This window comes from Dermacentor albipictus, chromosome 6 (assembly GCF_038994185.2).
Source record: "Dermacentor albipictus isolate Rhodes 1998 colony chromosome 6, USDA_Dalb.pri_finalv2, whole genome shotgun sequence".
Lineage (NCBI taxonomy): Eukaryota > Metazoa > Arthropoda > Arachnida > Ixodida > Ixodidae > Dermacentor > Dermacentor albipictus.
In genome coordinates this window covers 128,989,532-129,016,960 of record NC_091826.1, presented here as the reverse complement: position 1 = coordinate 129,016,960, position 27,429 = coordinate 128,989,532, and the positions used below count along the sequence as shown (strand labels likewise).

The 27,429-nt window shown below is 44.7% G+C and overlaps 1 protein-coding gene across 9 annotated transcripts in view; it reads right to left on the bottom strand.

Annotated features, from left to right (window-relative positions):
• Cadps (calcium-dependent secretion activator 1) overlaps positions 1–27,429 on the bottom strand; it is a 450,894-nt gene that overhangs the window by 335,470 nt on the left and 87,995 nt on the right. For all 9 annotated transcript variants that reach the window (XM_065428684.2, XM_065428681.2, XM_065428685.2 and 6 more), the window contains one exon: positions 24,239–24,612. In XM_065428684.2, coding sequence (XP_065284756.1) covers positions 24,239–24,612 — 374 coding nt within the window. The remainder of the gene's footprint in view (positions 1–24,238; positions 24,613–27,429) is intronic.

Sequence of the window (27,429 nt, the reverse complement as noted above, 5' to 3'; positions counted from 1 at the left end):
CAAAATTAATAAAATGGTTCTAACTTAGTGGATAGAAAACAGCTTATTTTAGGTAATAAAATCACGCATTTTTACTGGTCACAGCGAATGCCTAGCTCTGTAAACTGTCCTCAACACGTACTGAAAAGATCCTCGAATGCTCTTCTGAGGATGATGTGCTGAGGCCGGACAACAAGACTTCATAGGGATGTTCTGAGGCTCATGTGGGGACGTCCTGAGGACATCCCAACATACTCAATAGTATGTCCCGAGCATGTCCTAGATGTCATTGTGCTGTCTGGGAGCCTTGTGGCCATCACTTCAAGCCGAAGGATTACTACCTCAATACAGTTTTGGCCCGCCCAGTATTCAGGTAAACGCAAGCACAAGTAGACTGTACCAAATGAGTGGAGGTGCGAACATGAATGGCCTGTACGGTGCAGCCAGCTGGTAGCAGAGGGCTCCATCAGACAAATACAGAGCTAACATCATAATCATCATCAGCCTGGTTATGCCCACTGCAGGGCAAAGGCCTCTCCCATATTTCTCCAACAACCCCGGTCATGTACTAATTGTGGCCATGCCGTCCCTGCAAACTTCTTAATCTCATCCGCCCACCTAACTTTCTGCCGCCCTCTGCTGCGCTTCCCTTCCCTTGGAATCCAGTCTGTAACCCTTAATGACCATCGGTTATCTTCCCTCCTCATTACATGCCCTGCACATGCCTATTTCTTTTTCTTGATTTCAACCAAGATGTCATTCACTCGCGTTTGTTCCCTCACCCAATCTGCTCTCTTATCTTTTAACGTTACACCCATCATTCTTCTTTCCATAGCTCGTTGCGTCGTCCTCAATTTAAGTAGGACCCTTTTCTTAAGCCTCCAGGTTACTGCCCTGTACGTGAGTACTGGTAAGACACAGCTGTTATACACTTTTCCCTTGAGGGATAATGGCAACCTGCTGTTCATGATCTGAGCATGCCTGCCAAACGCACCCCATCCCATTCTTATTCTTCTGATTATTTCAGTCTCGTGATCCGGATCTGCGGTCACTACCTGTCCTAAGTAGATGTATTCCCTTACCACTTCTAGGGCCTCGCTACCTATCGTAAACTGCTGTTCTCTTCCGAGACTGTTAAACATTACTTTAGTTTTCTGCAGATTAATTTTTAGACCCACTCTTCTGCTTTGCCTCTCCAGGTCAGTGAGCATGCATTGCAATTGGTCCCGAGTTACTAAGCAAGGCAATATCATCAGCGAATCGCAAGTTACTAAGGTATTCTCTATTAACTCTTATCCCCAATGCTTCCCAATGCAGGTCTCTGAATACCTCCTGCAAACATGCTGTGAATAGCATTGGAGAGATGGTATCTCCCTGCCTGACACCCTTCCTTATTGGGATTTTGTTGCTTTCTTTATTGAGGTCTACGGTGGCTGTAGAGCCGCTATAGCTCTCTTTCAGTATTTTTACATAAGGCTCGTCTACACCCTGATTCCGTAACGCCTGCATGACTAACATAGCAATAACCAAGTGTATTCTATTTTGCTGCTGGTGCAAATGTTTGACAGGAACATAATTGTGAAGATATTGTCTTTTCAAATGTTTATAAAATGTTTTACACTTGGTTACAGCAATAGTACCTCTGCATTTGGCTGGTTAAGGAGAGAAGCTGCTCTTGAAATAATGTTCATCCTCTTTTTTATCAATGTTAATCAAACTTTCCAGTCTTATTAAGTTATTTGCATTGATTTCAAATATGTTAAATAATTTTGTTGTAGGTCAATTAGTCTCTAAGATAATTAAAATTTTCCTTCCGTTGTTTAAGGCCACAACGGAATGTAAATGGCACAGTTAGAAATTATTTGTAAAGCATGTTTAGATAGCATAAAGACTAAAGAATGAAAGATACAAGCACATTTTTTATCTAGCCCTGAATAGATATTTTACAGCCCATTGAATAAAGGCCTACAAAATGTAGCAAACATGTGGCAGAAGTTGTTGCAAAATAATTAATTTCCAAAGTCAAAACAAGAACATTTGGTTGCTATACTGCATAGAGTATACATTAGGTTCCATTCTGCAAAAAAAAAAAATGTAGTTTCTGTTCTTGGCGTTAAGATATCAATGCGTGAATACTATATGAAGCCCAAAATTTGTGTTTTGAGAAAAGTACAAAAAATTAACAGTATTAAATATGAGAGGACATGGCATCCAGGATAATCATTTGTGATACTTGCTCTAGACACATGAAACTTTTAGGACACATCCAATCTTGTCTGCTGCTTATAAATATGCAATTAGACTTTTTCTGAGGTCAATAAAAGTAAAAGTAGTTACAATTCTTTTGTGTTAAAAATTTGGGATGAGACTTGCAATAAATGTACGGCAATAACAAAGCTAAAATGAAGCAGGTATGTTCCTTGACATTAAAATACTGCAAGTTAATATTTGGATGTTTGTATCTGCACTTTAGCCAAAGTTGGAGGTTGGAGAAGCTTCGCACCAACTCCCAGACAGCCGGAAGTGACGACATGACGTCACACACTCTTAACAAGTTAACACCTTTTGGGGCGTATCTTGTCCCCCAACAATAATCGCCATCTGTATTGCCCGCATTTCCTTTCTTTAATGCTGCGAGCCCGGTGCTTACCGTCATGAACGGCACACGTATTATAAGCGTGACATAGCATTCTCGACAGGAAAGTAGCGAGCGCAGCATTTTCAAGAAAGGAAACACAAGCAGGGCTGATGGCAATTCTTGTTGTCGGACAAATATACACCCAAAAGGGTGCAACTGTTTCAGGAGTGATCGTGACGCAGAGTCACTGAAGGTGGAGCTTAGCCCCAATCACTCAGCAAACAAGTTTAGGAGAAAGCACATGGCTATAGACAAGGGTAACTTGTAATGGCCCGTAGCTCTCTTAATACGAGAAACTTCACTTAAATTGTGGTGTGAATGTTTTACTGTAGCTGTACCCTACACGCCTAAAAAATTTGTCCAAACCGTCTCGATGACCCTTTAATACAGTCGAATCTCGTTAATTAAAACATGCTTAATTCGAACATTTGGTTTACTGAAACTGGCGCCATGGTCTCATCAAGGTTATGCGTATTCCAATGGGCAAAAATGCCCAGTAATTCGAATGTGCAAGCATTTGCGATGGTTAATTTGAACATTGTAGGGGTTGAAGGACGGACTTCGGGATGAAAAAACAAACTTGGGAGTATTTATTTTACATTATATACAGAGAGGTGAGAGTCAAGTAACAGTCGTACAGTCATTACGGGCCGGCAGCAACTCGGACGCTGCGGCCCGCGGCAAGAAGTTCGAGAGAGGTGAATCAGGGAATGCTCTGGTCTCTCTGGAATGCTTCTTTTAAACCCTTCGAGGACTGGAAGTCGCGTCATGTTTGGCCAATGGGAGAGTCCGCTCAGATGACGCCATTTTCGGCCAATGGTTGGCGCCCGTGCCACGGTGCCACACCAGGCAGCTCCCTGCGGTCTTGCCTTCTGACTTGCAATGCGCTCTTCAAAGGCGGAGAAGGGGGACGCTGGGCTCCACTGTCCGAGGGCTCACCTACTCCCGGCGTTACGGCCCCACTGTGGTAGCAAATGCCTTCTTCAAAGGCGAAGAAGGGGGACGATTGGGCTCCATTGTCCGAGGGCCCACCTAGTCCCGACATTGCCGGGCTATCCCCTCGCTTTCTGGAAGAGTCAAGCAGAGAATAGCTACCGGCGGCGTACGAACTTGTTTGCACGTGAACTTGTGGCCTTCGACTTGTTTGCTCGAGCGCTCCTCTGGAATGTGCCGCGATTCGATGTGGTCTGGGGAACTCGAAGTAGCCTCAGGAAACGGCGCCATATCTAACAACATACTGCCCTCTGACAACGCTCTCAGCAGCACGTCAAATCACATGGTGGCGCCTCCGACCAGCATTCCTCTGACCCTAGCCATTAAGGAAGAGCTTAGGAGAGACTCCTCAATGTTGTGTGTACAAAGGAAAAAAAAAAGAAACCGTGGTCAAAATTTGTGCACAGGCGTGTGCAGGCGTGCATCACCGAATACTTCTGTTAGTGACTTCTGTTAGTGACTTCTGTTAGTGACTTCTGTTAGTGACTTCTGTTAATGACTTCTGTTAGTGTTGCGGTACCGCCATGTACCCCATAGTGTCAATGTATAAAAACGTCTGAAATTTCAGAGGCAAAAAAAACCTGTGCCATCCCATTTTCCGGACATTGCCATGACCGCAGGTCCAAAATGGCATTAATCGCAGCTACCACCACTGACATTCTGATTATCACGCCACCTCGAGCCAGCGCTTTTGCACGCAGATCTGCTGGCAGCCGTAGCCACACCAAGTCGACACACTAGCCTTAGCTACTTTGACGTTCGCTACCAAGGTTCTTGCTGTTCGGTGCTGTGCTTTTCATTGAAACAATACTGTCACATGGTAGTGACGGTTAAGAAGGCAACAAAACTGTGATTAAAGAAACGAGCGTATTATTGGGTGAACTTGTGTCCTCAAAAACAGGCAGGCTCACTCAAAGAACAGCGGTAGCGGCGAACACACTCGGCGATCGTCGAAAATCTGATCAGCGGGTCAAGCACGTCGGCTTTTATACCATCATCATCAGCAGCAGCAGCCTGGTTACGCCCACTGCAGGGCAAAGGCCTCTCCCATTTTTCTCCAACAACCCCGGTCAGGCTTTTATACATCAATCGTCAAATGTTCCAGACTAATCGTTCGGACCCGTGTGCCTTCCACAAAGTTCTACACCATTTGCGTCAGGTGATGAAATTAGATAACACAAGGTTTGACGACAACAGACAGCGGATAGAAGCATCGATAACTTTCCAGAAACTTCGGATACATGCAGGCGCGTCCTGCGCTGTGCGATAACATTTGTTAGGCGGTGAAACGTGGTCGCCCGATAAAGTACACGTGTCAATACGCTGCTGTTAGCAATGGTGCCGACTCTGCCATTGTAATCTTCACCAATGGCTTTGTGGCAAGGAAAGCATGGCACGTTGCATAATGCCGGTTCCTGAAAGTCAACTTCACCCCAATACAGAAGTCTTCTGCGATGAAGCATATCAAAAGTTTAAAGGGGGCAATTGTCATGGGGCATAGTATTTTGAAGGTGAAAAATTCAGCACAGAACCCAGGACAACCTACAAAGAAGAGATGAGACAAGCACTGGTGCTGACTAACAACTGATTTATTCTTCTTGCAACAATGCATATAAACACATGCTGTTTCCTTTAATTACACACATGTGCACCCACCATCTTCTATCACAGTAAGAGCCTAATAACTGGCTGAATATGTAAATATGTGCGAATAAATCTTGTGAAACATCCCACTTATGTGTTAGCTTAGTGCACATGCGTCACTGCAGGCAAGTCCTCTATTCAATTAGCTTTTTTTAATTCGAACTTCTTGTAATTCAAACAAATTTTCCGGCCCCTTCAAATTCAAATTATCGAGATTCAACTGTACCAAATTTTTAAAATGCACTAGTTGCTATCCTTCAATTATACTGATAAACATCTTTCAACATTCAGTGGACGATGGTTCTCCCCCTGATGATTGAGAAGGTTAATTGTGGCAAGATGAGTCCACTTCATTAAGCAGGCAACATACACTTAATTATCGGTCCATTTCCAGTATCCCATGCAAACTACTGCACCATAGGCTGTTTTCAAATCTGGTCAAGATTCCTGACTCAAACTCATTTTTCTCACACTCATAACATGGCTTCCGGAAAACTTATTTATGTGAAACTCAACTCATATATAATGTTCGCGCATAAACTGAACACCATTCTTGCTAATGGTTCCTCGTCAGACTGCTTTTTTTTTGTTAGTCTTTTCAAAGGCACTTGCTTGACAAGGTGTGCCACAAGCTATTACTCTTCAAATTAAGTTTTCTTGACCTCGATTCAAAGTCACCTGGCTAGAATGCTTTCAAGCTGAATGCTTAAACGTCTGCATCTTTGTAGTGCTGTAGTGTTTTCTTCAAATATGTTTTCAATAATTTTTTTTTTTTTTCAAACACGAACTCCCCATAACTGCTATGAACTCTGGCACATACACCACAAGGTACCATGCTTAGCCCGTTACTCTTCTTCACCTATATTGTCACGTGGTAGTGACGATAAAGAACACAGTAGCAATACTGTGAAAGACGAAACTAACTTTTATTGGGCGAGCCTGTGTCCACAAAAACAGGCTACACTTAAAGCACAACGATAGCAGCGAACACAGTCGGCGATCGGCGAAATCTGTATTCTGAAATGTTCACCTTCTGCGAAACTATCGCCTTCGGCACACCTCCGCCAACGGCACGTGTGGATTGGCTGTTTTAGCAAAATGGATGGATGGATGGATGGACGGACGGACGGACGGACGGACGGACGGAGGATGGATGGATGGATGGATGGATGGATGGATGGATGCATGGATGCATGGATGGATGGATGGATGGATGGATGGGTGGATGGGTGGATGGGTGGATGGGTGGATGGATGGATGGATGGATGGATGGACGGATGGATGGAGGGACGGATGGAAGGACGGACGGATAGATGTTATGATCATTCCCTTTGGAACGGGACAGTGGGTTGCACCACCAAGCTCTTGCTATTATACTGCCTAATGTCCCACCTAGGTTAAAAAAGAAAGAAAAAGAAAGAAATCCACTATGAACTCCCACAGCCAAACTTTCTGACCCCCTATTGTGAACGTTGCTTTTGTATGTTTCTGTTTTTCGTCGTTTCCCTACGTTTCTTCCAATCGCCTCTTAAAACCGGAAGCAGAGACATACTGTTTAATTTGCATGTAATTGCATGTAAAATGCATGTAATTTTAACGTCATGGTGTCGATGGGTGCTCTCGATACGCACTGAATAGACGAACACATCTTTCGGCATTCGGTTGGTGGTGGAGTGTAGTACATATCAGAGGTGGTAGTTTATAGTAGTCTTTTTGGTGGCATCCTACACGCATTGTTTCGCAGTGATATTTGTTGCTCCATTTAAAATAAAACATTCACACTTCGTTTTTCAATTTATTTTACCTAAAGCGGCTGCAGCCAACTATAGTCAGTGCACAGAACCCGTACTGCGGCCACTACACTCGAAAACAACACACCTGAGCCACTCTGCACACACACGGCACGGTCTATCATGCGATGTGAAGTGTTTGAGAGCGCGTGTTGGTAGTGCATGCTGACGTCACCAGTAAGCAGCCGCTTGACTTATTGAATGTGACTATCGCGGCAGGCGAATGTTTCATAATCTGATCAGTGGGTCAAGCGCGTCGGCTTTTATACATTAGTCATCGAAGGTTCCAGAGGGATCGCTGGTGCTCGCGTGTTTTCCAGAAAGTTCTACACCATTCGTGTCGCGTGATGAAATCAGATTACGCAAGGCTGACAGTGACAACCGACAGCAAATAGAACCAGCCATAACTCTAGAGAAACATCCGATGCCTGCAGGCGCGTCCTACGCTCTGCGATAACACTTGTTAGGGGGTGAAATGTGGTCATCCGATAAACAGAAACAACTGCACGTGTCAGTACCCCCCTCTTAAAAAGCATTGTCCCGATGCTACAAACATAAAAGAGCGAAACACAAAAGGACACTTATTAAACAAAAGTAACAAAACAACGAAGTAACACAGTCCATAGAAAGAAGGTCCAGAGTTCAGCTATGCAAAGTGCCAATGTACATTAGCGCTGATCAGTGGTGTAGCCAGAAATTTCGTACGGGGGGGGCTCAAGTTGCAGCTTGGCCTCCTCCTTAAAAGGAAGCTTTAGCTCGGGTGCTCCAATCTAAATACATGCAGAAAGAGAATTCATTTTTCTCGGCAACCACTGCACCAAATTTTACAAGGTTTGTTGTATTTAACAAAAAATTTAATTCTAGTGACTGTTTATTTCGAATTTTTCATTTAGGTTGTCAGTTCTTTCTTGAAAATCGGCAAAAGTAGCAATTTCAGAAAACAAAACTATCAAGTTGAAAACTCTGTAACTCAACAATGAAAAATAATATCGCAATTCGGTGAACTGCATCTAAAGTACATCTACAGCGGACAAAATTGATGTGTTACAAACGAATCTCACAAAATTTTGTATGGAAATACGGCTTTTGCAGAACCCTTGTACACAACATAACCCACTCACGTAAGATCCAAATTGACACACCAAATTTGTCCACTTTTACTGTTATAGCAGATGCTGTTTACAGAACCGCGATATATTTTCTTGATGCAGAGCTACCAGCTCGTAAATGTCGTGCTTCTATTTTTTCTCAAACTTTCGATTTTTTCAAAATATTTGAAACAAAATTCAGGCCTAATCCTGCTTTCAACAGAAACTAGAATTCAACTTTTTCTCTCAAATGCTACAAATTTCATTAAAAGCGATCCAGGGGCTATCTCAGAAAAACGTTTCCGCCTTTTACATGTACTTGAATAGGTCGCATTGGAGTTGGGTCCGAGCTAAAGCTTCCTCTTAAACAATTTTTGAGCGATCAAATACATGAATAATAACTGCTTTGTCATTGCCAAAGACGCTGCAAAAGAATTCTTGAATGCTACGCACTGTCAAAACAAGTCAATTATGTACTTTTTAATAAAAGAATATACTCATATGTGCCAAAAGTTGTGCCCAAAATAACTGATATTAATGCTTCCACGTTTTTTGTCTATTTATTAAGTAAAGAAAATATCACACAAACTTTAGAACTATATCAGTTCGAAACCAGCAAAGCAGTGCATGCCGCTGATATGAAAAATGTAAAGGCCATGAAATGAACAAGTTGAAGACAAACATGTTAATGGAACTTTGTTGTTCAAGAACCTTGTCTGCATTCTTGTACACATTCAACAGCCAGTGAAAAATCTCAATGACGCTGTCATTTGTTCCAATGTATTACGCAGGAGCAGCTGTCACCAGTCATGTATCGTGAGTAATTGCATCGAAATTATAGTCGCAACAGAGAGCACGTATAGAAAGCAGGAGTTCTGTAAAATATATGAGGGCAAGTCAAATGAAAGTGAGCCAATGCGAATATATGACAAACAGGGTACTTTATTTAAGAGTAGTCTCCATGAGCATTTAGACATTTGTCCCATAGACTAACGAGTCGCGTGATTCCCGTCTTGGGACTTTCTTGGGCTGCTGCTTCAAAAAGTCTGCAATTGACTCTGTCACGTCATCGTCCGGAACAAGTCTGGTTCCCTTGAACTGTTTTTTTTTTTTTTCAATTTCCCCAAATTGTGGAAGTCACAAGGTGACAGGTCTTGGCTGTATGGCGGATGTTGCAGCGTTTCCTTCTTGAACTCTGCCATATTTATATTAACCACATCAGGAGCGTGGGGCCGGGCAGTGTCGTGGAACAAGATGACCTCATTTTCCACGTCGTTCGTTCTTAATTGCAACACGCAGCCGATCTGGCGTTTCACGATACCGGAAACAATTGATATTCTCTCAAGATTTAGGAAATTCTATCAGTAATGGTCCCTGATAATCTAAAAAAAAAGAGTCAAAACCTTTCCAGTGGAAACAACGGCCTTTGCTTTCTTGGGGGTGGTGAATATGAATGTTTCCACTGTAAGCTTTGCCATCGTGTTTCAGGCTTGCAGTTGTTGCACCATGGTTCACCCCGATCACAATTGCTGACAAGAAGTCATCACCCTGACTGCGATACCAAACCAGATGAGTCAAGGCAGCACTGAACTTCTTCGTCTTCTGGCGGTTGTTCAAAATCTTGGGCATCCATTGCACACACAAGAGCTGATAACCGAGATGTTCATGAATTATGGCACGAACCGAATCGTGACTGATGGTCACACGCTCTGCCAGTTCATCTATGCTTATCCTCCATTCTTGTCTTATCAGCTCATCAACCTTTGCATTTTTGTTGGGGGTGATTACATGGTGGCTTTGGCCCAGTGTTGAATCGCCTTTGCAACTTTCACGTCCTTCTTTGAACTGTTTGTTCCAATGCTTCACAGTGGCCAATGAAATTATACGTTCAACATACACAGCAGCCATACGGCGACTAATCTGTTTTTAGGAAACACCTTCAGCTGTCAAAAACCTCTAGGCACCATGCTGCTCAACTTCTGGAGCATCCATTACGTCACACAACCATGTTCAACCCAGTGTATGAGAGCATTAAAGAACATTTATCCTCACACCTGCGTGCCACTTTCGTAAATGACAGATGCGTGTGTGCTACGTGCATGCCTCACAGATAATGAACCAAACCACTATTCTGCGGGCTGGGTAGCTTCACTTTCATTTGACTTGCCCTCGTTCATCAGAAATGCGATGATACAATGGAATATACAAATGGGAAGATACAGCTTGATAAAGGCCAAAAAAGTGTCACCGGAAACAAAGTTCACTGCCCGTATACACAAAACCTCGCCGCAAGATATTTAAATATGCGTATAAGTCTCCAATAAATTTACGTATCTAAGAAAGAAATCACTGTATATAATGCGTCAAAGGCAAATAAACATGTTGCGCAATCACAGATTCACAGAATCCTAAATCCCACCCTCATTCCATCCACTCCCCCCGATGTATTATGCTCGACGAAAGGCGGCATGCTTCCTCCCCGCTTTTCTACTTAGCGCACACCAGACTGAGCCGCCATCGTCGGCTCACCCATTCGACCCCACACCCGCCTATGCTTTCACTCGCACACACGGCATGTGGCGCGCGGTCACAATGTTAGCGCCCTTGGACTTTATACAGAACATGAGGATGACGGCGATGGCAGATATGCACCATCGCTATCGCCAGTTTTATATAATTGCTCTCGCAATAATATAGTCACAGTATCCGGTAACTGAAGCGTCGTGTGGCCCATTACTTTCCGTAAAAGAAGTAACAAAGTCGAACTTTCACTGTGCGACAATTTGCTGCGCTGCTACAATGTCTGTTTGTCTTTTGTGAGGTGGAAACACGGAATTGAAAAAAAAACACAATGGAAAGCATATTGGCCACAATCAAATGCCTACTTTGGGTACCTAATGTGGCTACCAAAGGAATATCGAAGAAGACATGAGACGCTTGATCCACCGAGAACCATATGCATACTGCTTTGTATTCTACACCGGCGAGACACGACTTTCCAGACAGGTTGCGCTCAAACGAACACGGTACAATCCATCGAGTCCCCACAGTGATGGCGGCAAGCGACTGTTATTTCTTTTACTCGTCTGCTAGCCAGAAAGCGTCCAAAACTGTGCCAGGTGAAAATCCACTCGGTCAGAGAAAACCGAATGCACACCGAAGTGCGCCGCGCAGTGGTTGGGGCAACACCAGAAAAACGCATGCACTCTGGCTGGCTCTGGCAGCCCCTGGTGGGGTAGCGAGAACAAAAAAATTGAAGAGGCTCAATGTGTCCTCGTGAATAAAAGTAAAAACAGAAACAATAAATAAGAATGTAGTTACCTTTGCTGGCTTTACTGTCTTGACATAGATGCTTTGATGTAAGTGAAAAAAAGATGTCGATATTATTTCGTGACATGACTGCACAAATGAACCACCACAAGGCTTTGTCTCATCGGACCACACTGCGTGCTTTGTCAACTTGGCTGATAGTGTGTTGATTTGGCTTGTCTTGTATGTTTCGATGTATGACGTTAGAAAAGTCAACGCACCTTAGGCATCAAATGTTTATAACAACATTAAACCCACAAAGTTCCGCAACTGAAGATCTAAAGCACAACTTTGGAAATGAAAATGCACCTTTCACAACAAAAGTTTATGAGAACTTTATACCCATAAAGTTTCAGAATTGACATCCATGCGCTCCGTGGATTCCGTGGCCTCCGCAAGATACCGCGGCGAGCCCATTCGCCATCAACATGCCCTTGAAACTTTGTGCTCAGATGGGGCTGTTTTCGTTATGCGACTCCCGGTGCATAAGCGTTGCCGCGAAATCCAGCCCGTGTTTGCAATGTTCACAGTGAAATGTTTTTTCCAGCATGAAAAAGACATTATAGGCAAAATCCAGAGTGATTTCCGGCGCCGGGAGTTGCTTTGGTCGGCAGTGCATGGACGGCACGAAAAATTTTCGGGGGGGGGGGGGGGGGGGGGCTGAAGCGCCATAAGCCTGCCCCTTTGCTATGCCCCTGGCGCTGGTAGAATGGCTGAAGTCGCACAACATGGACTATTTCAAGTCACTAGCGGCGCTGCTGTGATAGTGAAATGCCGTCTGATACGGCCTCATAGTCGAGTGCACCGATGCGTTGGATGAACTTTTATATGGTCCGAAATAGCGCCGTAAAAGTCCTCGTCGGCGTATTGGCGTCCAAAACTAAACATGGTCGCCGGGCTGGTACTTGACTTAGCGTCGTCGAAGGTTGTCATGTCAGCTGTCGGTCCCCTGCTGGTTTTTGATCCACAGGCGGGCGAGCTGTCGGGGTGGCAATGTCAACATCCTCTTCGTCGGTCACGTGCAGCAGCATGGCATTGAGAGTGGTCGTCGGGTTCCTGCAGTAAACCAGCTTGAACGGCGTGATATGTGTTGTTTCTTGCCCCGCAGTGTCGTAAGCGAAGGTTACGTATGACAGAAAGGCATCCCAGGTCTTGTGTTCGACATCGACGTACATTGCTAGGATGTCGGCGGCTTATTCAGGCACTCCGTAAGACCATTAGTCTGCGGGTGGTAGGCAGTTCTCCTCCTGTAGCTTGTCTGGCTGTATTGTGGAATTATTGGGTGAGCTCCGCTGTAAAGGCCGTTCCTCTGTTGGTGATGAGGACTTCTGGGGCACCATGTCGCAGTAGGATGTTCTCGACGAAGAATTTCGCGACTTCGGCAGAGCTTTTGTTTTAGCGAAGTGGCTGAGCTAGTCTGTCACCACGACGAACCACTTATTTCCAGTTGTTGACGTCAGAAAGGGCCCCAACAAGTCCATCCCGACCTGCTGAAATGTTTGGCAAGAAAGCTTGATCAGTTGTAGTAATCCCGCTGGCCTTGTCGGTGGTGTCTTGCGTTGCTGAATGTCTCGGCATGTCTTGACGTAACAGGCGGTGTCGGCGCTCAGGCGCAGCCGGTAATACTTTTCCTGAATCCTCGATAGCATCGAGGAGAATCCGAGCTGTCCAACGGTCGGATCGTCATGTAGGGCATGCAGTATTTCTGGACCAGTGCCAAGCGAACAAGAACGTAGTTAGCGCAGACTGGTGAGAAGTCCTTATTTACGACTAGGTTGTTTTGCATCGCTTATGAAGACAATCCTTGCTTAAATGCCCTAGGAACAACGTCGGTGTGGCCTTCCAAATACTCGACGAGGCTTTTTAGCTCCAGGTCTGCTCAATGTTGTTCAGCGAAGTCTTCCGTGCTTATTATTCCAAGGAAGGCATCGTCATCCTCGTCATCTTGTGGTGGCGGGTCAATGGGGGCACGTGATAGGCAATTGGCATCGAAGTGTTTTCGTTGAGACTTGTAGATTACCGTGATTTCATATTCTTGCAGTCTGAGGCTACACTGCGCCAGCTATCCTGAAGGGTCTTTCATATTTGCTAGCCAACACAACACGTGATGGTCGCTGACGACTTTGAATGGCCTGCCAAATAAGTAAGGGCGGAATTGCGCTGTGGTCACAATGATGGCGAGGCATTCCTTTTCAGTCATGGAATAATTGCCTTCCGCTTTTAACAGCGACTGGCTAACATAAGCTATCAACCGTTGAAGTCCGTCTTTCCTCTCAATTACCGAAGGGAATTAGAATATGGGAGAGTAAATTGGAGGGAGAATAAAAGAGAGTCTATTTAGTCTACTGCAAGTGTTATAATAACAACTAATAGTACAGTTTCCTCCAGACATATCACTTCATGTGCAGGATTTATCATGAATTCATCCTAGCTAGCAGGCGGGAAAAACCATTGAGCAATGGTAGATAGGAGCATTTGTACATAAAGTGAGGCTTAAGAAATTTGCAGAGTCACCACCTTTCCCTAAGGTGACTGCGTGGGCTTTTCGAAGAGCACACAGACAAATCCTCGTGTGCTTATACCAGAAAGGTACATTTCTGGGTGTTATCTGTGCATTCCCTCCTTGCCATGACGTCAGTGCCTCTTCACAGTTCTGGAACCAGGTGCAAACGCTGTCCTCGAGACTGAAATAAACATTCCTTAATTTTGTTTTGTCGTCCCACTCACTGAAAGCTGCTACTCACTCAAAGTCATCACTAAATGCCACCCCGTCTTCAAAAAGGTCGCCGTTGAAGGAACTCTGCACTCTTGGGTTCTGCTGCATGTAGCGAGTTGGTACTGTGGCCTCCATACCTTCCACCATGGCAGCCATTGTCCTCCCAGATGATGGTGCAATCTCAGAGGCTAGTCCCCAAACTCTCTGGTTAGCATGCGCACTGGTGCTAGCTTTTGTATAGTACTGATGGTCTTACTGCTTGGAGGGATCTGTTCTATAGGTTGAGGTTACCCAGTACCTCCCCCAGAAATGTGACGGTCTAGGAAAACGTGCGACCTTTCATTGAAATGTTGAGCCCGAGTTTCTAACTGTCCACCGATCACATGGAAAACTCCAGAGCCCGAGTGTGCACGGAGCGTTTTCATCTGCTTCTTCACTGATGCTCCCGTCATTGCCCCAGCTATGACTGTCGAAATAGTAGACTTGGTTCTTGGTGGCCCCGATGACGACGAAAAGCCGATGGACGAACAGCCTCGTGATATTCCAACAGTGGCACAGACACAGGAGATCCTCCGTCTGCAGTGAAACAAAGTTGAACGCATGGACGGTGACCACGACCTTATGCAGTGCTTGAACAGACTGGAGCAGACATTACTGGTACCCGGCAGAAACACCCAGAAGCTGACCATCTATTTTGCACCTCAATACAGGTTTGCTTCATTGAATATCTTACACTTATACCAGTGTCACACAGTCATTTTTTATGGCAATTGAGCTCGATCTGGATCAAAATTCTTTACCGTTATTGGCTCCCTTCGCAGCTCATAGAAAGGAGCCAATCATGACCAAGAAATTCGGTCCCGATCTGGATCAATTGCGATTGATAATGCCTGTATTAGAAATGCCTGTATTTGGCCTCTGTGGAGTTGTGCTCTATCAGCTCTACTTTCTTAGCTTTTAAGGAATAGTTACTTTTATTTGAATTATCCCTTGATCAAATTTTTTTGCATTCCCGTTCTCTTCGTTATATTGAGGGTTCACTGTATGAGCAGTATCGTACTAACTGGATTGTTCTATAGTATGATTTCGGATTCTATGCTTTCATTATTCATGTTAGCTACAGTTGCAGAGTGTAGAGCCACGCATGAAAAAAAAGTATGAAAAAGAAACACACACAGCACACTAAAATGAGCTCCGTCGGCAGACTCTGTGAAGTTGCCTTTGAGAAACATACTGTTGTCTAGGAAGTAAGCTCCTTGAATAAATTTTGATGAATGAAGACATAGCAAAGATATGTTTGAGAGGAGCATCATAAGCGTACTAGCATAGAAAACAAGAGGGAACAAATGGAAATGCTGCAGGAGGCTCCCGAACACCACCCAAACTGTAGCAGACAACAGGCGAGAGTCCCTGCTCTGATGTCAAGCGAGTGGTGCTCACAACACCCCTGTAGGTCGTTCTCGGGACTAATAGCAAACGCTGTGCAAAAGGCCCTGGCTTATGTCCATAAAATGTTCATAGCAAGTCCCTGTGATGTCCCTCATGAACACGCAAGCGATGTTGATAAGATACAGAAAGTGGGGCCAAACAAGCGTGATGGACATTCACAGCATGGCTTCAACACATCCCTAGGATATCCGTGTCCTGACAGTGGATCTCCATAGGAGATCGATACGACATCATTGCTGTAATTGCGTATCAACCCAATCATGGATGCTGAATAAGCAGTTATGAAGACACCCAGCCAAGTGGTATTATTCATGATGACAAACACAAGAATAAAGGCTACAAATGCACAAATAGGCACGCAGCATTCTGGCTTTCCTGTCGTTCCACTAATGACTATGGCAACGTGGACTCAGCCACTTCGTTTTGGTTGGATGCCAGCGCCACTTTTGCGCTTTTGTGTCACACATTTGTGGCACTTCGCACTCTGACATTTGTCCAATTTTATTAGGTGGGCGGCCGAATATGCCAAATTAACAAGAATTTGATTTTATTAAACAATGCATACGGCTGCCAGGACTAGAGAATGCATTCAAACAATGCAATTTTTGGAATTAACGAAGGTTGAAATAACTCTTTTGTTACTGTTAGAAAAATACTCATTTTTCTGTGCTTTTATGTTTTTAACATTTTTTTTTTTATGACGTAGTAGCCACAACGTATAATGTAACACATAAAAATTAAAGCCTGATCACTGATGTTTTGGATGGCTGTAAACAGGAATAATTACTCAGACAATTTTTGAGAATTCTTACACATAAATTCAAAGAAACACTTCAAGGGACACTAATGAATGTAATAATTTGCTATATTTAGTATAAGTACCGAGAGTAAAAAAAAAACTGAAATATGCAAAATGTGATCCTGATGATGTGTGGTGTTTTATGGCGCAAGGACCAGGTTTGGCCAAAGAGCGCCAAGCCAATGGTAATTAGATCAAGGTGAAACGATATATTACGAGCAATGAATATTACAGGGCTGTAAAGGGGCCTAAAAGATGGTCACTGTAAAGTATGTAAGAGCTACATGTAACAAAACTATGACAATGACTTTGAAGTGTGCCAAGGACGCGAAAGGTGCATTGTAAAAGGGTTACGATGTGCTAAAATTGGTCATTTTGATAAAAATTCGAAAAAGCACTACTACCCTAACAGATTCCTTGAAGTGCAAGGACCTGAAGGCGTGTGCTGTACAAGGACTACTATCACAGCAGTATCCTCTAGAGAGAGGATACTGGAGGCTTTTGTAAATATTATACACTTCCTGTCGCTACCCCATGTTGTTTGTGATAGTATTTTGAGTAAGTTCATTGTTTTTAGACATTTAGCTTTGAGATATTTTATGTGTGGGATAAAAGTAAGCTTAGAGTCAAGTATTATACCTAGGAATTTGTGTTCTTTCATGACAGCTATTTCTTGTCCACACAGTTCTACACAAGGATCTGGGAGCAGGCCTCTCTTTCTTGTGAAGAGAACACAAGTACGTTTGTGGGGGCTGACTTTAAATTTGTTTTGGTCTGCCCATTTGGACACCTTGTTTAAGCCCTGCTGTACCTGTCTTTCGCATACTGTGAGGTTGCAGGATTTGAAGCCTATTTGTATATCGTCTACGTATACGGAATAAAAAATGGCCGGTAGCAGTGAAGCACATAGTGTGTTCACCTTAACGATAATGAGAGTGCAGCTCAGCACGCCTCCCTGGGGTACACCAGTTTCTTGCGTAAAAGGATGTGACAGTGCATTGTTGGCCTTTACACGGAAGGTACGACTGGACAAATAGCTTTCAATTATTTTCAACATATTTCCACAGATGCCCATTCCCAACAAGTCTCGCAAGATCCTGTAACGCCATGTTGTATCATATGGCTTCTCCATATTGAGGAATATCGAGAGGAAATACTGTTTGTGTACAAAGGCATCGCGGATATATCCTTCAATGCGCACAAGATGATCGGTTGTCGACCGCCCTCGTCTGAAGCCACACTGATAGGGATCGAGCATATTGTTGAGTTCAAGGAAATGTATGAGTCTGTGATTAATAATTTTTTCAAAAAGTTTACACAGACAATTTGTAAGAGCTATCGGACAATAACTTGCTGCCAAAGAAGGGTCTTTTCCCTGCTTCAGAACAGGTACCACAATTGCTTCTTTCCATGTAGATGGGAGGTATCCCGCAGCCCAAATAGTGTTGAAAAGTGTGAGTAGTGTAACCTGTGTGTCAGTATGTAAGTTTCTGATCATGTCATACATGACTCTGCCAGGTCCCGGTGCAGTGCTTTTGCATGTGTTCAAGGCAGCTCTCAACTCGGCAATACTGAAAGGCCGGTTATAGGGTTCATTCTGTCTGGATTTTCGTATTATTGGCTTACATTCTTCTATTTGTTTATATTTGAGAAATGATTGAGAGTAATGGGTTGAGCTCGACATGCTCTGAAAATGCTCCCCAAGTGCGTCTGCCTGATCTTGTAGGGTATCGCCTTGTGTGTTTACCAGAGGGAGTGAATATGCTTGTCGCCCTTTTATCCTATTAACCCTGTTCCAGGCTTTGGCCTCATCTGTGTACGAGTTGATGCCCGATAAAAACTTCTGCCAACTTTCTCATCTGGCCTGTCGACACATTCTCCTGCCTTGGGACTTTACTTTCTTAAAGTTTATAAGATTATCTGCAGTAGCAGAAGCGCGTAGCAACCCCCACGCCTTGTTCTGTTTCTTTCGGGCGATCCTACATTTGTCGTTCCACCACGGGACACGCCGTTTGCACGCCAAGCCATTTACTTCTGATATGCATTTAGATGCAGCATCTATTATGAAGGCTGTAAAATACTCCACTGCATCAATTCCTAACGAAGACATGTCAGCCCATGAGATACTAGTAAGAGTTCGAAAATCAGCTGTCTCAATCTTCCACCTAGGAGCCTGTGGTGGATATTCGTTTTCTTTAGGTGATCTTAGCAGTATGGGGAAGTGGTCGCTCCCATAAGGATTGTTGGTAACTTCCCATTCGAGTTCAGGCAGTATAGATGGGGAAACTAGGCTAAGATCAATTGAAGAAAAGGTTCTGTTTGCAAGACAGTAATATGTGGGTTCCTTCTTACGTATTCAGCAGACACGCACTGGACGAAAAAAGCAACTGTTTAACGAGACGACCTCGCACATCGATACGAGAGTCTCCCCACAGGCTGCTGTGTGCACTGAAATCGCCAAGAACAACATAAGGTTCTGGCAATTCATCTATAAAGGACTGAAATTCATGTTTGTTTAATTTGTAATGTGGGGGTATGTAAAGCAAGCAAATAGTGATAAGTTTGTTTAGCAGAACAACTCGAACCGCCACTGCTTCAAGGGCCATTCGTAGCTGTAAACGTTGACACGCTATGCTTTTTTGAATTACAATGGCAACAACGCCTGATGATGCGATAGCACCATCGCGATCTTTGCGAAAAGTAACATATTGTCGAAGAAAGCTGGTGTATTTTGGTTTTAAGTGTGTTTCCTGTAAACACAGCACTTTTGGATTGTGTTTGTGGATGAGTTCTTGTACATCATCAAGGTTTCTCAGAAGACCTCTGACGTTCCATTGAATGATTTGTGTATCCATATTTAAAGTAAATTAGTGCTGTGTGTACGAAAATGGAAGTGATGCCTTAGAGTACAGAGCTCTTTTCAGATTACAGAACCGGGTTTTTTCTGAAGCAGTCGAGGGAGCCTCGCCGCTCCTTAGGTGCCTGGTGCGCCGTGAGGATAGGTGTTATGTCCATTGCCTCTTGTGAGGCACCGGACACATGCTCTTGCGAGCAAGAAGTTTGCTGAGAGAGTCTCACTTCGGAAGGCAAGACCCCTGCGCCCACTAGCCCGGAGGTCGATCGGGCTACCTGTGGGATTTGGCTACGCTGGCTGTTGCCAGTGCTGGAAAGGGCCGCGGAGGCCGGGGCAGCCTTGGCTGCGCCTTCCACGGCCGCTATCGGTCCTGCAGGATCGCTGCGTGTAGCGCAGGTTGCCGCAGATAACTCTTGTGGGGCCGGCAACCCAAGGGTAGCCTGGCCTGTTTGCTGGTTGGATGGAGTAGGCTTACCTACTTCCACCCTTAGGGCAGGAGCCAAAGTTACCTGCTCGCTGCACTTGGCAATGCCCTGTACCTGCACTTGGCAATGGCCTCTGCGACGCTGCCCCCCGACGCACCGCATCAGCATAAGGTGTGCTGTGGAACGGTGAACACCTCTTACGGGCTTCCTTAAACGAAATGTTTTTCTTGACTTTGAGGGTGATTATATCTTTTTCTTTCTTCCAATTCGAACAGGAGCGCGAGTAGGCTGGATGGTCTCGACTGCAGTTCCCACAGTAAGGTGTGCCACTGCAGTTGTCGGGAGGGGTGGCCCTGGACTCCACACTTTGCACAAGTTATTTGACCATGGCAGCTCTGCGAGCCATGGCCGAACCTTTGGCATTGGAAACAACGTCTAGGGTTACGAATATATGGTCGGACAGTTAGCCTAATGTATCCCGTTTTAATGATTTCCAGCAGAACACTAGATGCAAATGTTAAGACAAGGTGTTTAGTCCAAATTTTTTTGTTGTCCCGTCTAAGGATAATACGCTTCACATCGGTAACATTTTGATCTTTCCATCCTTCCGGGAGTTCAGCTTCTGTCAAATCTTGAAGGTCTGCCTCTGACACGACTCCGCATGACCTATTCATTGATCAGTGTGGTGTAACAGATAATGGTATGTTACCAAATGTCACCAGACTACCTAGCTTCTCGTAATGATTTTTTGGGGGGATCTCAAGAAAGTCTCCGCTTGCCATTTTCGTCACCTTATAACCTGACCCTAAGACTTTGGTCAAAGATTTTGAAACTATGAATGGCGAAATGAGTCTGGCCTGTTTCGCAGCGTTCTCACTATGTACAACATGGTATTTCAGGTAGTTCTCTTTTGTGTGGGTCAAATATGTACTTATGTCATCGGTGCGTCCCCTCTTCTGAGGGTGACGATCAAGTAGGCGGGGAAATGCGGGTGTTCCCATAGTGTGTTAGTTCATTTTCGGCAGCAATGGCGGCCACCCACCACGGAGCTCAACATGGGGACGCTGCAGGACTTAACGCGTAAGGCTGCAGGCGCCAACCGTACATTGCCACTATAACCTAATATATTATACCCAAGACAGGGCACATACACAAGGTTAACTCTAGCCGCCGTGGAGAAAGGAAATAAATGGAAGAGAGAAGAAGACAGGAAAGATCAAAAAGTGATAAAGACGAAGGTTTGGGGAGAGAGAGACAGGAAGAGGCATCTGCCGATTTACCCAGGGTGGGTCAGTCTGGGGGTGCCGTCTACGTGAAACAGAGGCCAAAGAGGTGTGTTGCCTCCGCCGGGGGGCCTTAGCGGTCCAAACACCCGGCATCGGCTCAACCCCCAGAATCCCTCTTTCCCAGGACAGGGCTAAGCCGCGCACGGCTACACGCGGGAGGGCCCAACCCTTGTGTGCTCGGGTACGTGGTGTCGCAACACACCAAACGTTTGCTGACACAGACGCCCCTGCGGGGAAATATGATCCTGGTTCCTAGTTCCCGACTTTTGTAAGTCATATCCCACACACCCACAAAAAAAGTTACTATGGCTATTTGTTGGCATCATGTAAGCCATAGCATGATGCCCATGCTATGCAGGGAAGCAGTAGCTTCACAAATGCAAAAACGGGTAAGTTCCTAGTGTTGAAAAAGCATTTCCTTTTACTCACTGCAGCATGCACCTGGTTTGTTTAATGCATTTTTTAGGCTCGAGAAGCAATGGCTGTCAGGTTAGGGAGCATACAGAAGCCTTCAACTTGATTATTGTGTTCAATCAGCTTTTCTGTGCAAGCCAGGTGGTTTATAGTGCGCGTTCAATTGGCCTGGAGACTCCACATGCCTTGTTCAGTTCCTGTACACTGCTGCGCAGTATTGCGGGGTGTACTGTACAGTAATGAATAAGAGCATTTACACAGGCAGCATCCAAAATACAAGAGAAAACAGCTAATCAAGCTTTGGTGGAAAGCCAGTCTGGAATCGACTGCATGCTCTTGTGCAAGTGAGAACGCCAGACAACGAGAATGATTGCTCGTAATAATTTGTGCATATGCTGTTGAAGTGCTCATTGATAAAAAGCAACTCATGGCACGAAAAATAACGTTGCACTCTATATTAGTCTAATGCAATCATGAAGATAACATACTCATGAGTATGTGCAGATCTTTGAGACATCATTAAACTAGTGTAGATGTTGAATCGGGAAATTAATAACCTGTTGGAATCTTTTATGTCTTCACTGCAGCTGTTATGTAAAAATTATGTTGCTAAGTCGCCCAAAGCGCTGATTTGCGTCTTTTCATTGAAAAAGTGCTGGGCACACTGGAGGCTAGTTTCAATGATACTCCAGTCAGATTTATTTTTCTAGACTCCCCAATCTGTCGTAAACTGCCAAGACAGAATGTTAAAGTTCAGTCGTCATTTCAGATGGTGCATTATATTGCTAATAGAAGAATTCCAACAGAAATTTTTAACAACACATAGAAAAACTGTCGATCAAATTGATCAACTTCTATAGGCACAGTAACCAGAGTTAACAAGGTTTTACTGTATCTCGAGCAGAATTACCCACCGTGGTTGCTCAGTGGCTGTGGTGTTGGGCTGCTGAGCACGAGGTCACAGGATCGAATCCCGGCCACGGCAGTGGCATTTCGATGGGGGCGAAATGCGAAAACACCCGTGTGCTTAGATTTAGGTGCGGGTTAAAGAACCCCCGGTGGCCGAAATTTCTGGAGTCCTCCACTACGGCGTGCCTCATAATCGGAAAGTGACTTTGGCATGTAAAACCCCGTAATTTAATTTAATTTTTAATCTTGAGCTGAATCTTGGTTTGAGCTAAGTAATAATTTTAAAAATTCACGGTGCAAACCAGACGAGGACAAAGAACACAAAAAGGGAAAGGACACCCATCCTGTCACTGCATCCTTTGCCCTCGTCTAGCTTGCACCATGAATTTCTTTTAAATACTGTATCTCTTTTTTACTCGCAGTACCCATGTCTTTGAAGTCACAGGCCTCAGTAAGACTGGCAGCATCACTGAAGGTTCTTTTGTAGTGGTGCTGCAGATCTAAGAGGCTCGTCTTCTGCAGCATCAGGTGTTTTGGTGGTTCAGCCACCAGCTTCTTGGCAGTGGAGCTGGTGACTGAAGAAATTGAGCAATTCTTGCAGTTCCTTCTTGGCTGTCAAACGATGCCCAGAAACGTAGGGTTCTGTTGTCGAGGCTGCCAGTACTAACGTTTCATTAACTTGCGAAGCTCATGCAACCTCAAAACCATATCTGACGGCAGAGCTCTTAATGAGAATTTCAGGCAGCATGGCACGGTAGTTCACTAGACCCATGCCAAGTGCCTTGACACCACATACATGCACCTGAACTTCACCGTTAAGGTCTCGAAGGAGACGACAATGAGAGGGGCTTCAAATCAAGTAGACTTCCAAGTAAGTCTTGCACTACAATACTCTTGTTGCCGGATCAGTTCTTCAGGATGTCCGCTGCATCCTTGTAACACTCCTCAGTACCATGGAGTCCTGAAATAACTAAAGCAGCTGCTCCAGCCATGAGGGCATTCAATTAAATTATTTACACAACAGAAAGGCAAGCTAGGGATTTTGTTAGAAAAAAGTTGGGCATTCAGACACGAACGCAAGCAGGAAATTGAATTATGGTTTTGCCGTGGCAATGCCGTCCGATTGTGAACAGAGGCTCCTGCATCACCAGAGTAAGCATTCCACCTGTCAGCAAGTAGCTGGGAGCTCATCATCAGCTTGCAGGTGTAGTGATTCTATGCATTAATGAGGTTGATACTGTCGAGAAGGACCTGGGTTTCCACTATGTCTTGGACCTCTGAGTCTGCTGGCTACCACATTGCTATGAAGGGCCAAAGTCACCGCGTAGTGGAATGGCATACAACCTTGATTTAATGGACTGGTGCCCCACCACAGCACTAGTATGCCCAAGCTGCTTGTGAAGAGCAAATGACATGACGATGATTGGTCGCCTGGTAGGTGCAAAGTTTCAACAACCATTCAGAAGATCCTGCTACACTGGTATAATGAATGTTGCATACTTAATTCTAGCATACACAATACATTTGGAGTTGTTGCCAGCCAGCATTTGCACTCGTTTAGATACCTTCTTTGCAGAATAGTTAGCCAAACAGAAAAAGCTGCAGTTGCTAATTTTGCATAAACAGACATTTTATGCTATACATAAAGTTAATCGGTGGTAGGTTGCTAGCGCAAAGATTTAAAGTGCACCACATATCTAGATGCTGCATCAGAGTAGGCTGAGAAGGAGGAGAAAGAAAAGTGGTGCAACTTTACAAAGGGCTTTACCACCAGGCCCCCTGTGTACCAGAATATCTGGCATAAGACACACCTCTGACAGAAGTCACAGGGTATGTCTGTGTGTCGTCTGCGTAATTGTACCTTCACACTACAGTACAATGGTCCATTACAATAGTCTAGCATTGCAGTAGAGCGTGATTAATGTGAGATAACAGCAGTACACACCCACAGTGCTTCATGTTCTGCGGCTTGTCCATGCGCAGGGCAATCTTAATACGCAAGTCCTGGTCTTGGGCATTCTTGGGCACCACCATGCGGTACCACTCGGGTGCCTTGGCACTCAGAGGGTTTGGGTGCAGCAGCACCTTGCCCAGCTCCTTGTCATCGAGAGAGAGCAGGCCTGGGCTCTCCGTGTACAGCTTCACCTTGACCAAGGGCAAGGGCTGTCCTGTGGTGAAGTCACCCTGGGTGTCCCACATGGGCTTAGAGGCCTCGGCGTGGTCCGTCTGCAGCTTCTCACCCCCTTCCACCTCCATGGTGCAGTAGACGATGCGGTTCGGAGCCAGCGACTTCAGCCCCTTCACCTCCATCACCACCACCTGGAGATAACGACAAATGCAGCAAGGCAAGACTGCTATGCTTGTACCACAACACAAGAAACGTAACCAGATCATGACACTGAGTAGGTGACATTTTACCATTGTGTCTGTTATTGGAAACCACAGCTTAGGGCAGCTTATTCCAGTCAGAAACGGTGCATGGCAAAATAAATCTGGGTTGAATAGTAAGAAAAAGCCATAATAAACCTGGGTTTCATTTGACCACTTATGTCTCTTCTCTTTTCTTTCCTCCGTGCAAGGCCACAAAACCCCTTTGACGCTAATTTGGTTCACAGGGTAAGTGCCACTCTTCAATGAATGTGGATGTGTGCCACTGGATGTGTGCCACTGGGTATGCGTCGCTTTTCAATGAATCTATGTCACACAAACTCGGATGACTGAGTGTGTGCCACTGGGTATGTGTCCCTCCTTCAATGTCTGCATGTCGTGCCTACTTGAGTCACTGAAGAGTGAGACAGACCAGTGGCACACATCCAAATGATTACGGTCTAATTAAATTCAAATTAGCAAGATTTCACTGTATATTGTGAGATACCTCTTTTGCAGGTTCAACTAACATTGGGCCATTTTTGGCTTAAGTGGCTCAGTCATGTGTATATAGTCTTTTCTCCGCTGTTAGTTTTTTCGTTGTTTTCCTTTACTGTTTTGCTTATTAACCACATTCTGGGCATTCTTTCTGTTCACACACTGACAATGTGTAAGAGCCTAGAGACTTTATGACAAGAAAAAAAAAGAAAGGTTGTTTACCTTAAACAGCTTAAAGTTAGAAAGAAAGCCCACACAGCTTTCTCAAAAAGAAAGCCTAATTGTCCTGGTTTCTGGTGATTGAACCTGGGAGCAAGGGCCTTTTCAAGGGGTCGCTCCTGAGATTAGCACATCGTAGTGCAAAGCGGTGCAGCGATGGCATAGAAGTAGAACACCCGCTTCGCGTGCGAGAGGTCCGTGGTTCGAATCCCGATGCCGCACAATTTTCCACTGGATTAAAAAAAAAAAAAAATCTGCATGTTGATAAAATTGCATAAACAGGCCTGGAGTGTGGCCTGATCCCGGTGACCAGAACCGGTAGTGCACTCCCTCACCAGAGCAGGATTGGCCACCCTGGTGCAGCACTTGGCCACAACCTCCTATATGAACACAACACAATGTAATGAGGAGGGAAGATAACCGATGGTCATTAAGGGTTACCAACTGGATTCCAAGGGAAGGGAAGCGTAGCAGGGGGCGGCAGAAAGTTAGGCGGGCGGATGAGATTAGGAAGTTTGCAGGGACAACATGGCTACAATTAGTACATGACCGGGGTTGTTGGAGAAGTATGGGAGAGGCCTTTGCCCTGCAGTGGGCGTAACCAGGCTGATGATGATGATGACAATATTGTATAGGCATAGGAATGAAGATATGCATCTTATGGTCGAGGCGTGGCATATCAATAATGGTGGAAGTGCGTGCACAAGTCACCCTTCGATTACCTTACATAAGGAAGAGATCAACTGCCTTAACAGTTATCTCTCATGTAGACCGGCACGTGTGCCCGATTGACATGTGGTGCAACCATTCAAGAGCATGCGTAGATGAGTTTTGTGTCTCCTTTCTTTTTTTGCCTCAGTGCTTCCTTCAGTTGATAGTTGGCATTCGTGTTGTCCACTTCTCTTCTATTGTGTCCGTGCCTGCACGCCTTACCCTTTTTTGTATTATGTGGTTTGTATTTCTTTGTCTCCGTCTCAGTAGCTCTGCGCCTTTTGAATAGCCATAAACCAACTAGCCCAAATCAAGGTTTTACTGCTATCAACAGGACAATTTTTTTTTTACCTACGCTGTGGTGTACTGGAATAGGGCAATGTGTCATCCCTATAGCAGAGCAATGGGAGAACTGGGGATGCTTCAGCAATGACGCCACCAGAGGGGCACTGTGATCAACCGGCGTGCCTCGTGTGCGAAATTTAAATGTGCTCTGCAAAACTTTCCACACTTATAAACTAGACGTTCCATAAACCCAATTGGAGTTAATATACTTAGTTATAGTTAATATAATATAAATATAAAAGCAACTGCGTGCTAGGACGTATTCAAGCTACTAAACTTGGAAGGCATAGGAGTAAGGATCGGCGGTGAATATCCAAGTAACCTTCGCTTTGCAGATGACATTGTTCTATTCAGCAACACTGCATACGAGTTACAACAAATGATTGAGGACCTTAAGAGAAAGAGTGTAAGAGTGGGGTTCAATATTAATATGCAGAAGACAAAGATAATTATCAATAGGCAGGCAAGGGAACAAGAGTTCAGGATCGCCAGTCAGCCTCTAGAGTCTGTGAAGGAGTGCGTTTACCTAGGTCAACAAATCACACGGAACCCGGATCATGAAAAGGAAATTTATAGAAGAATAAAAATGGGTTGGGTCACATATGCAGACATTGTCAGCTCCTGACTGGAAGCTTACCATTATCATTGAAAAGGAAGGTGTACAATCAGTGCATTTTATTAGCCCTGACATATGGGGCAGAGACTTCGAGACTAACAAAGAAGCTTGAGAACAAGTTAAGGACCACGAAAAGAGGGATTGAACGAAGAATGCCAGGCATAACGTTAAGAGACAGAAAGAGAGCGGTTTGGATCAGAGAGCAAATGGGTAATGCCGATATTCTAACTGACATAAAGAGAAACAAATGGAGCTGGGCAGGTCATGTAATGCGCAGGTTAGATAACCATTGGACCATTAGGGTTACAGAATGGGTCCCAAGAGAAGGGAAGCACAGTCGAGGACGGCAGAAGACTATGTAATGTAATGCGCAAGTTAGA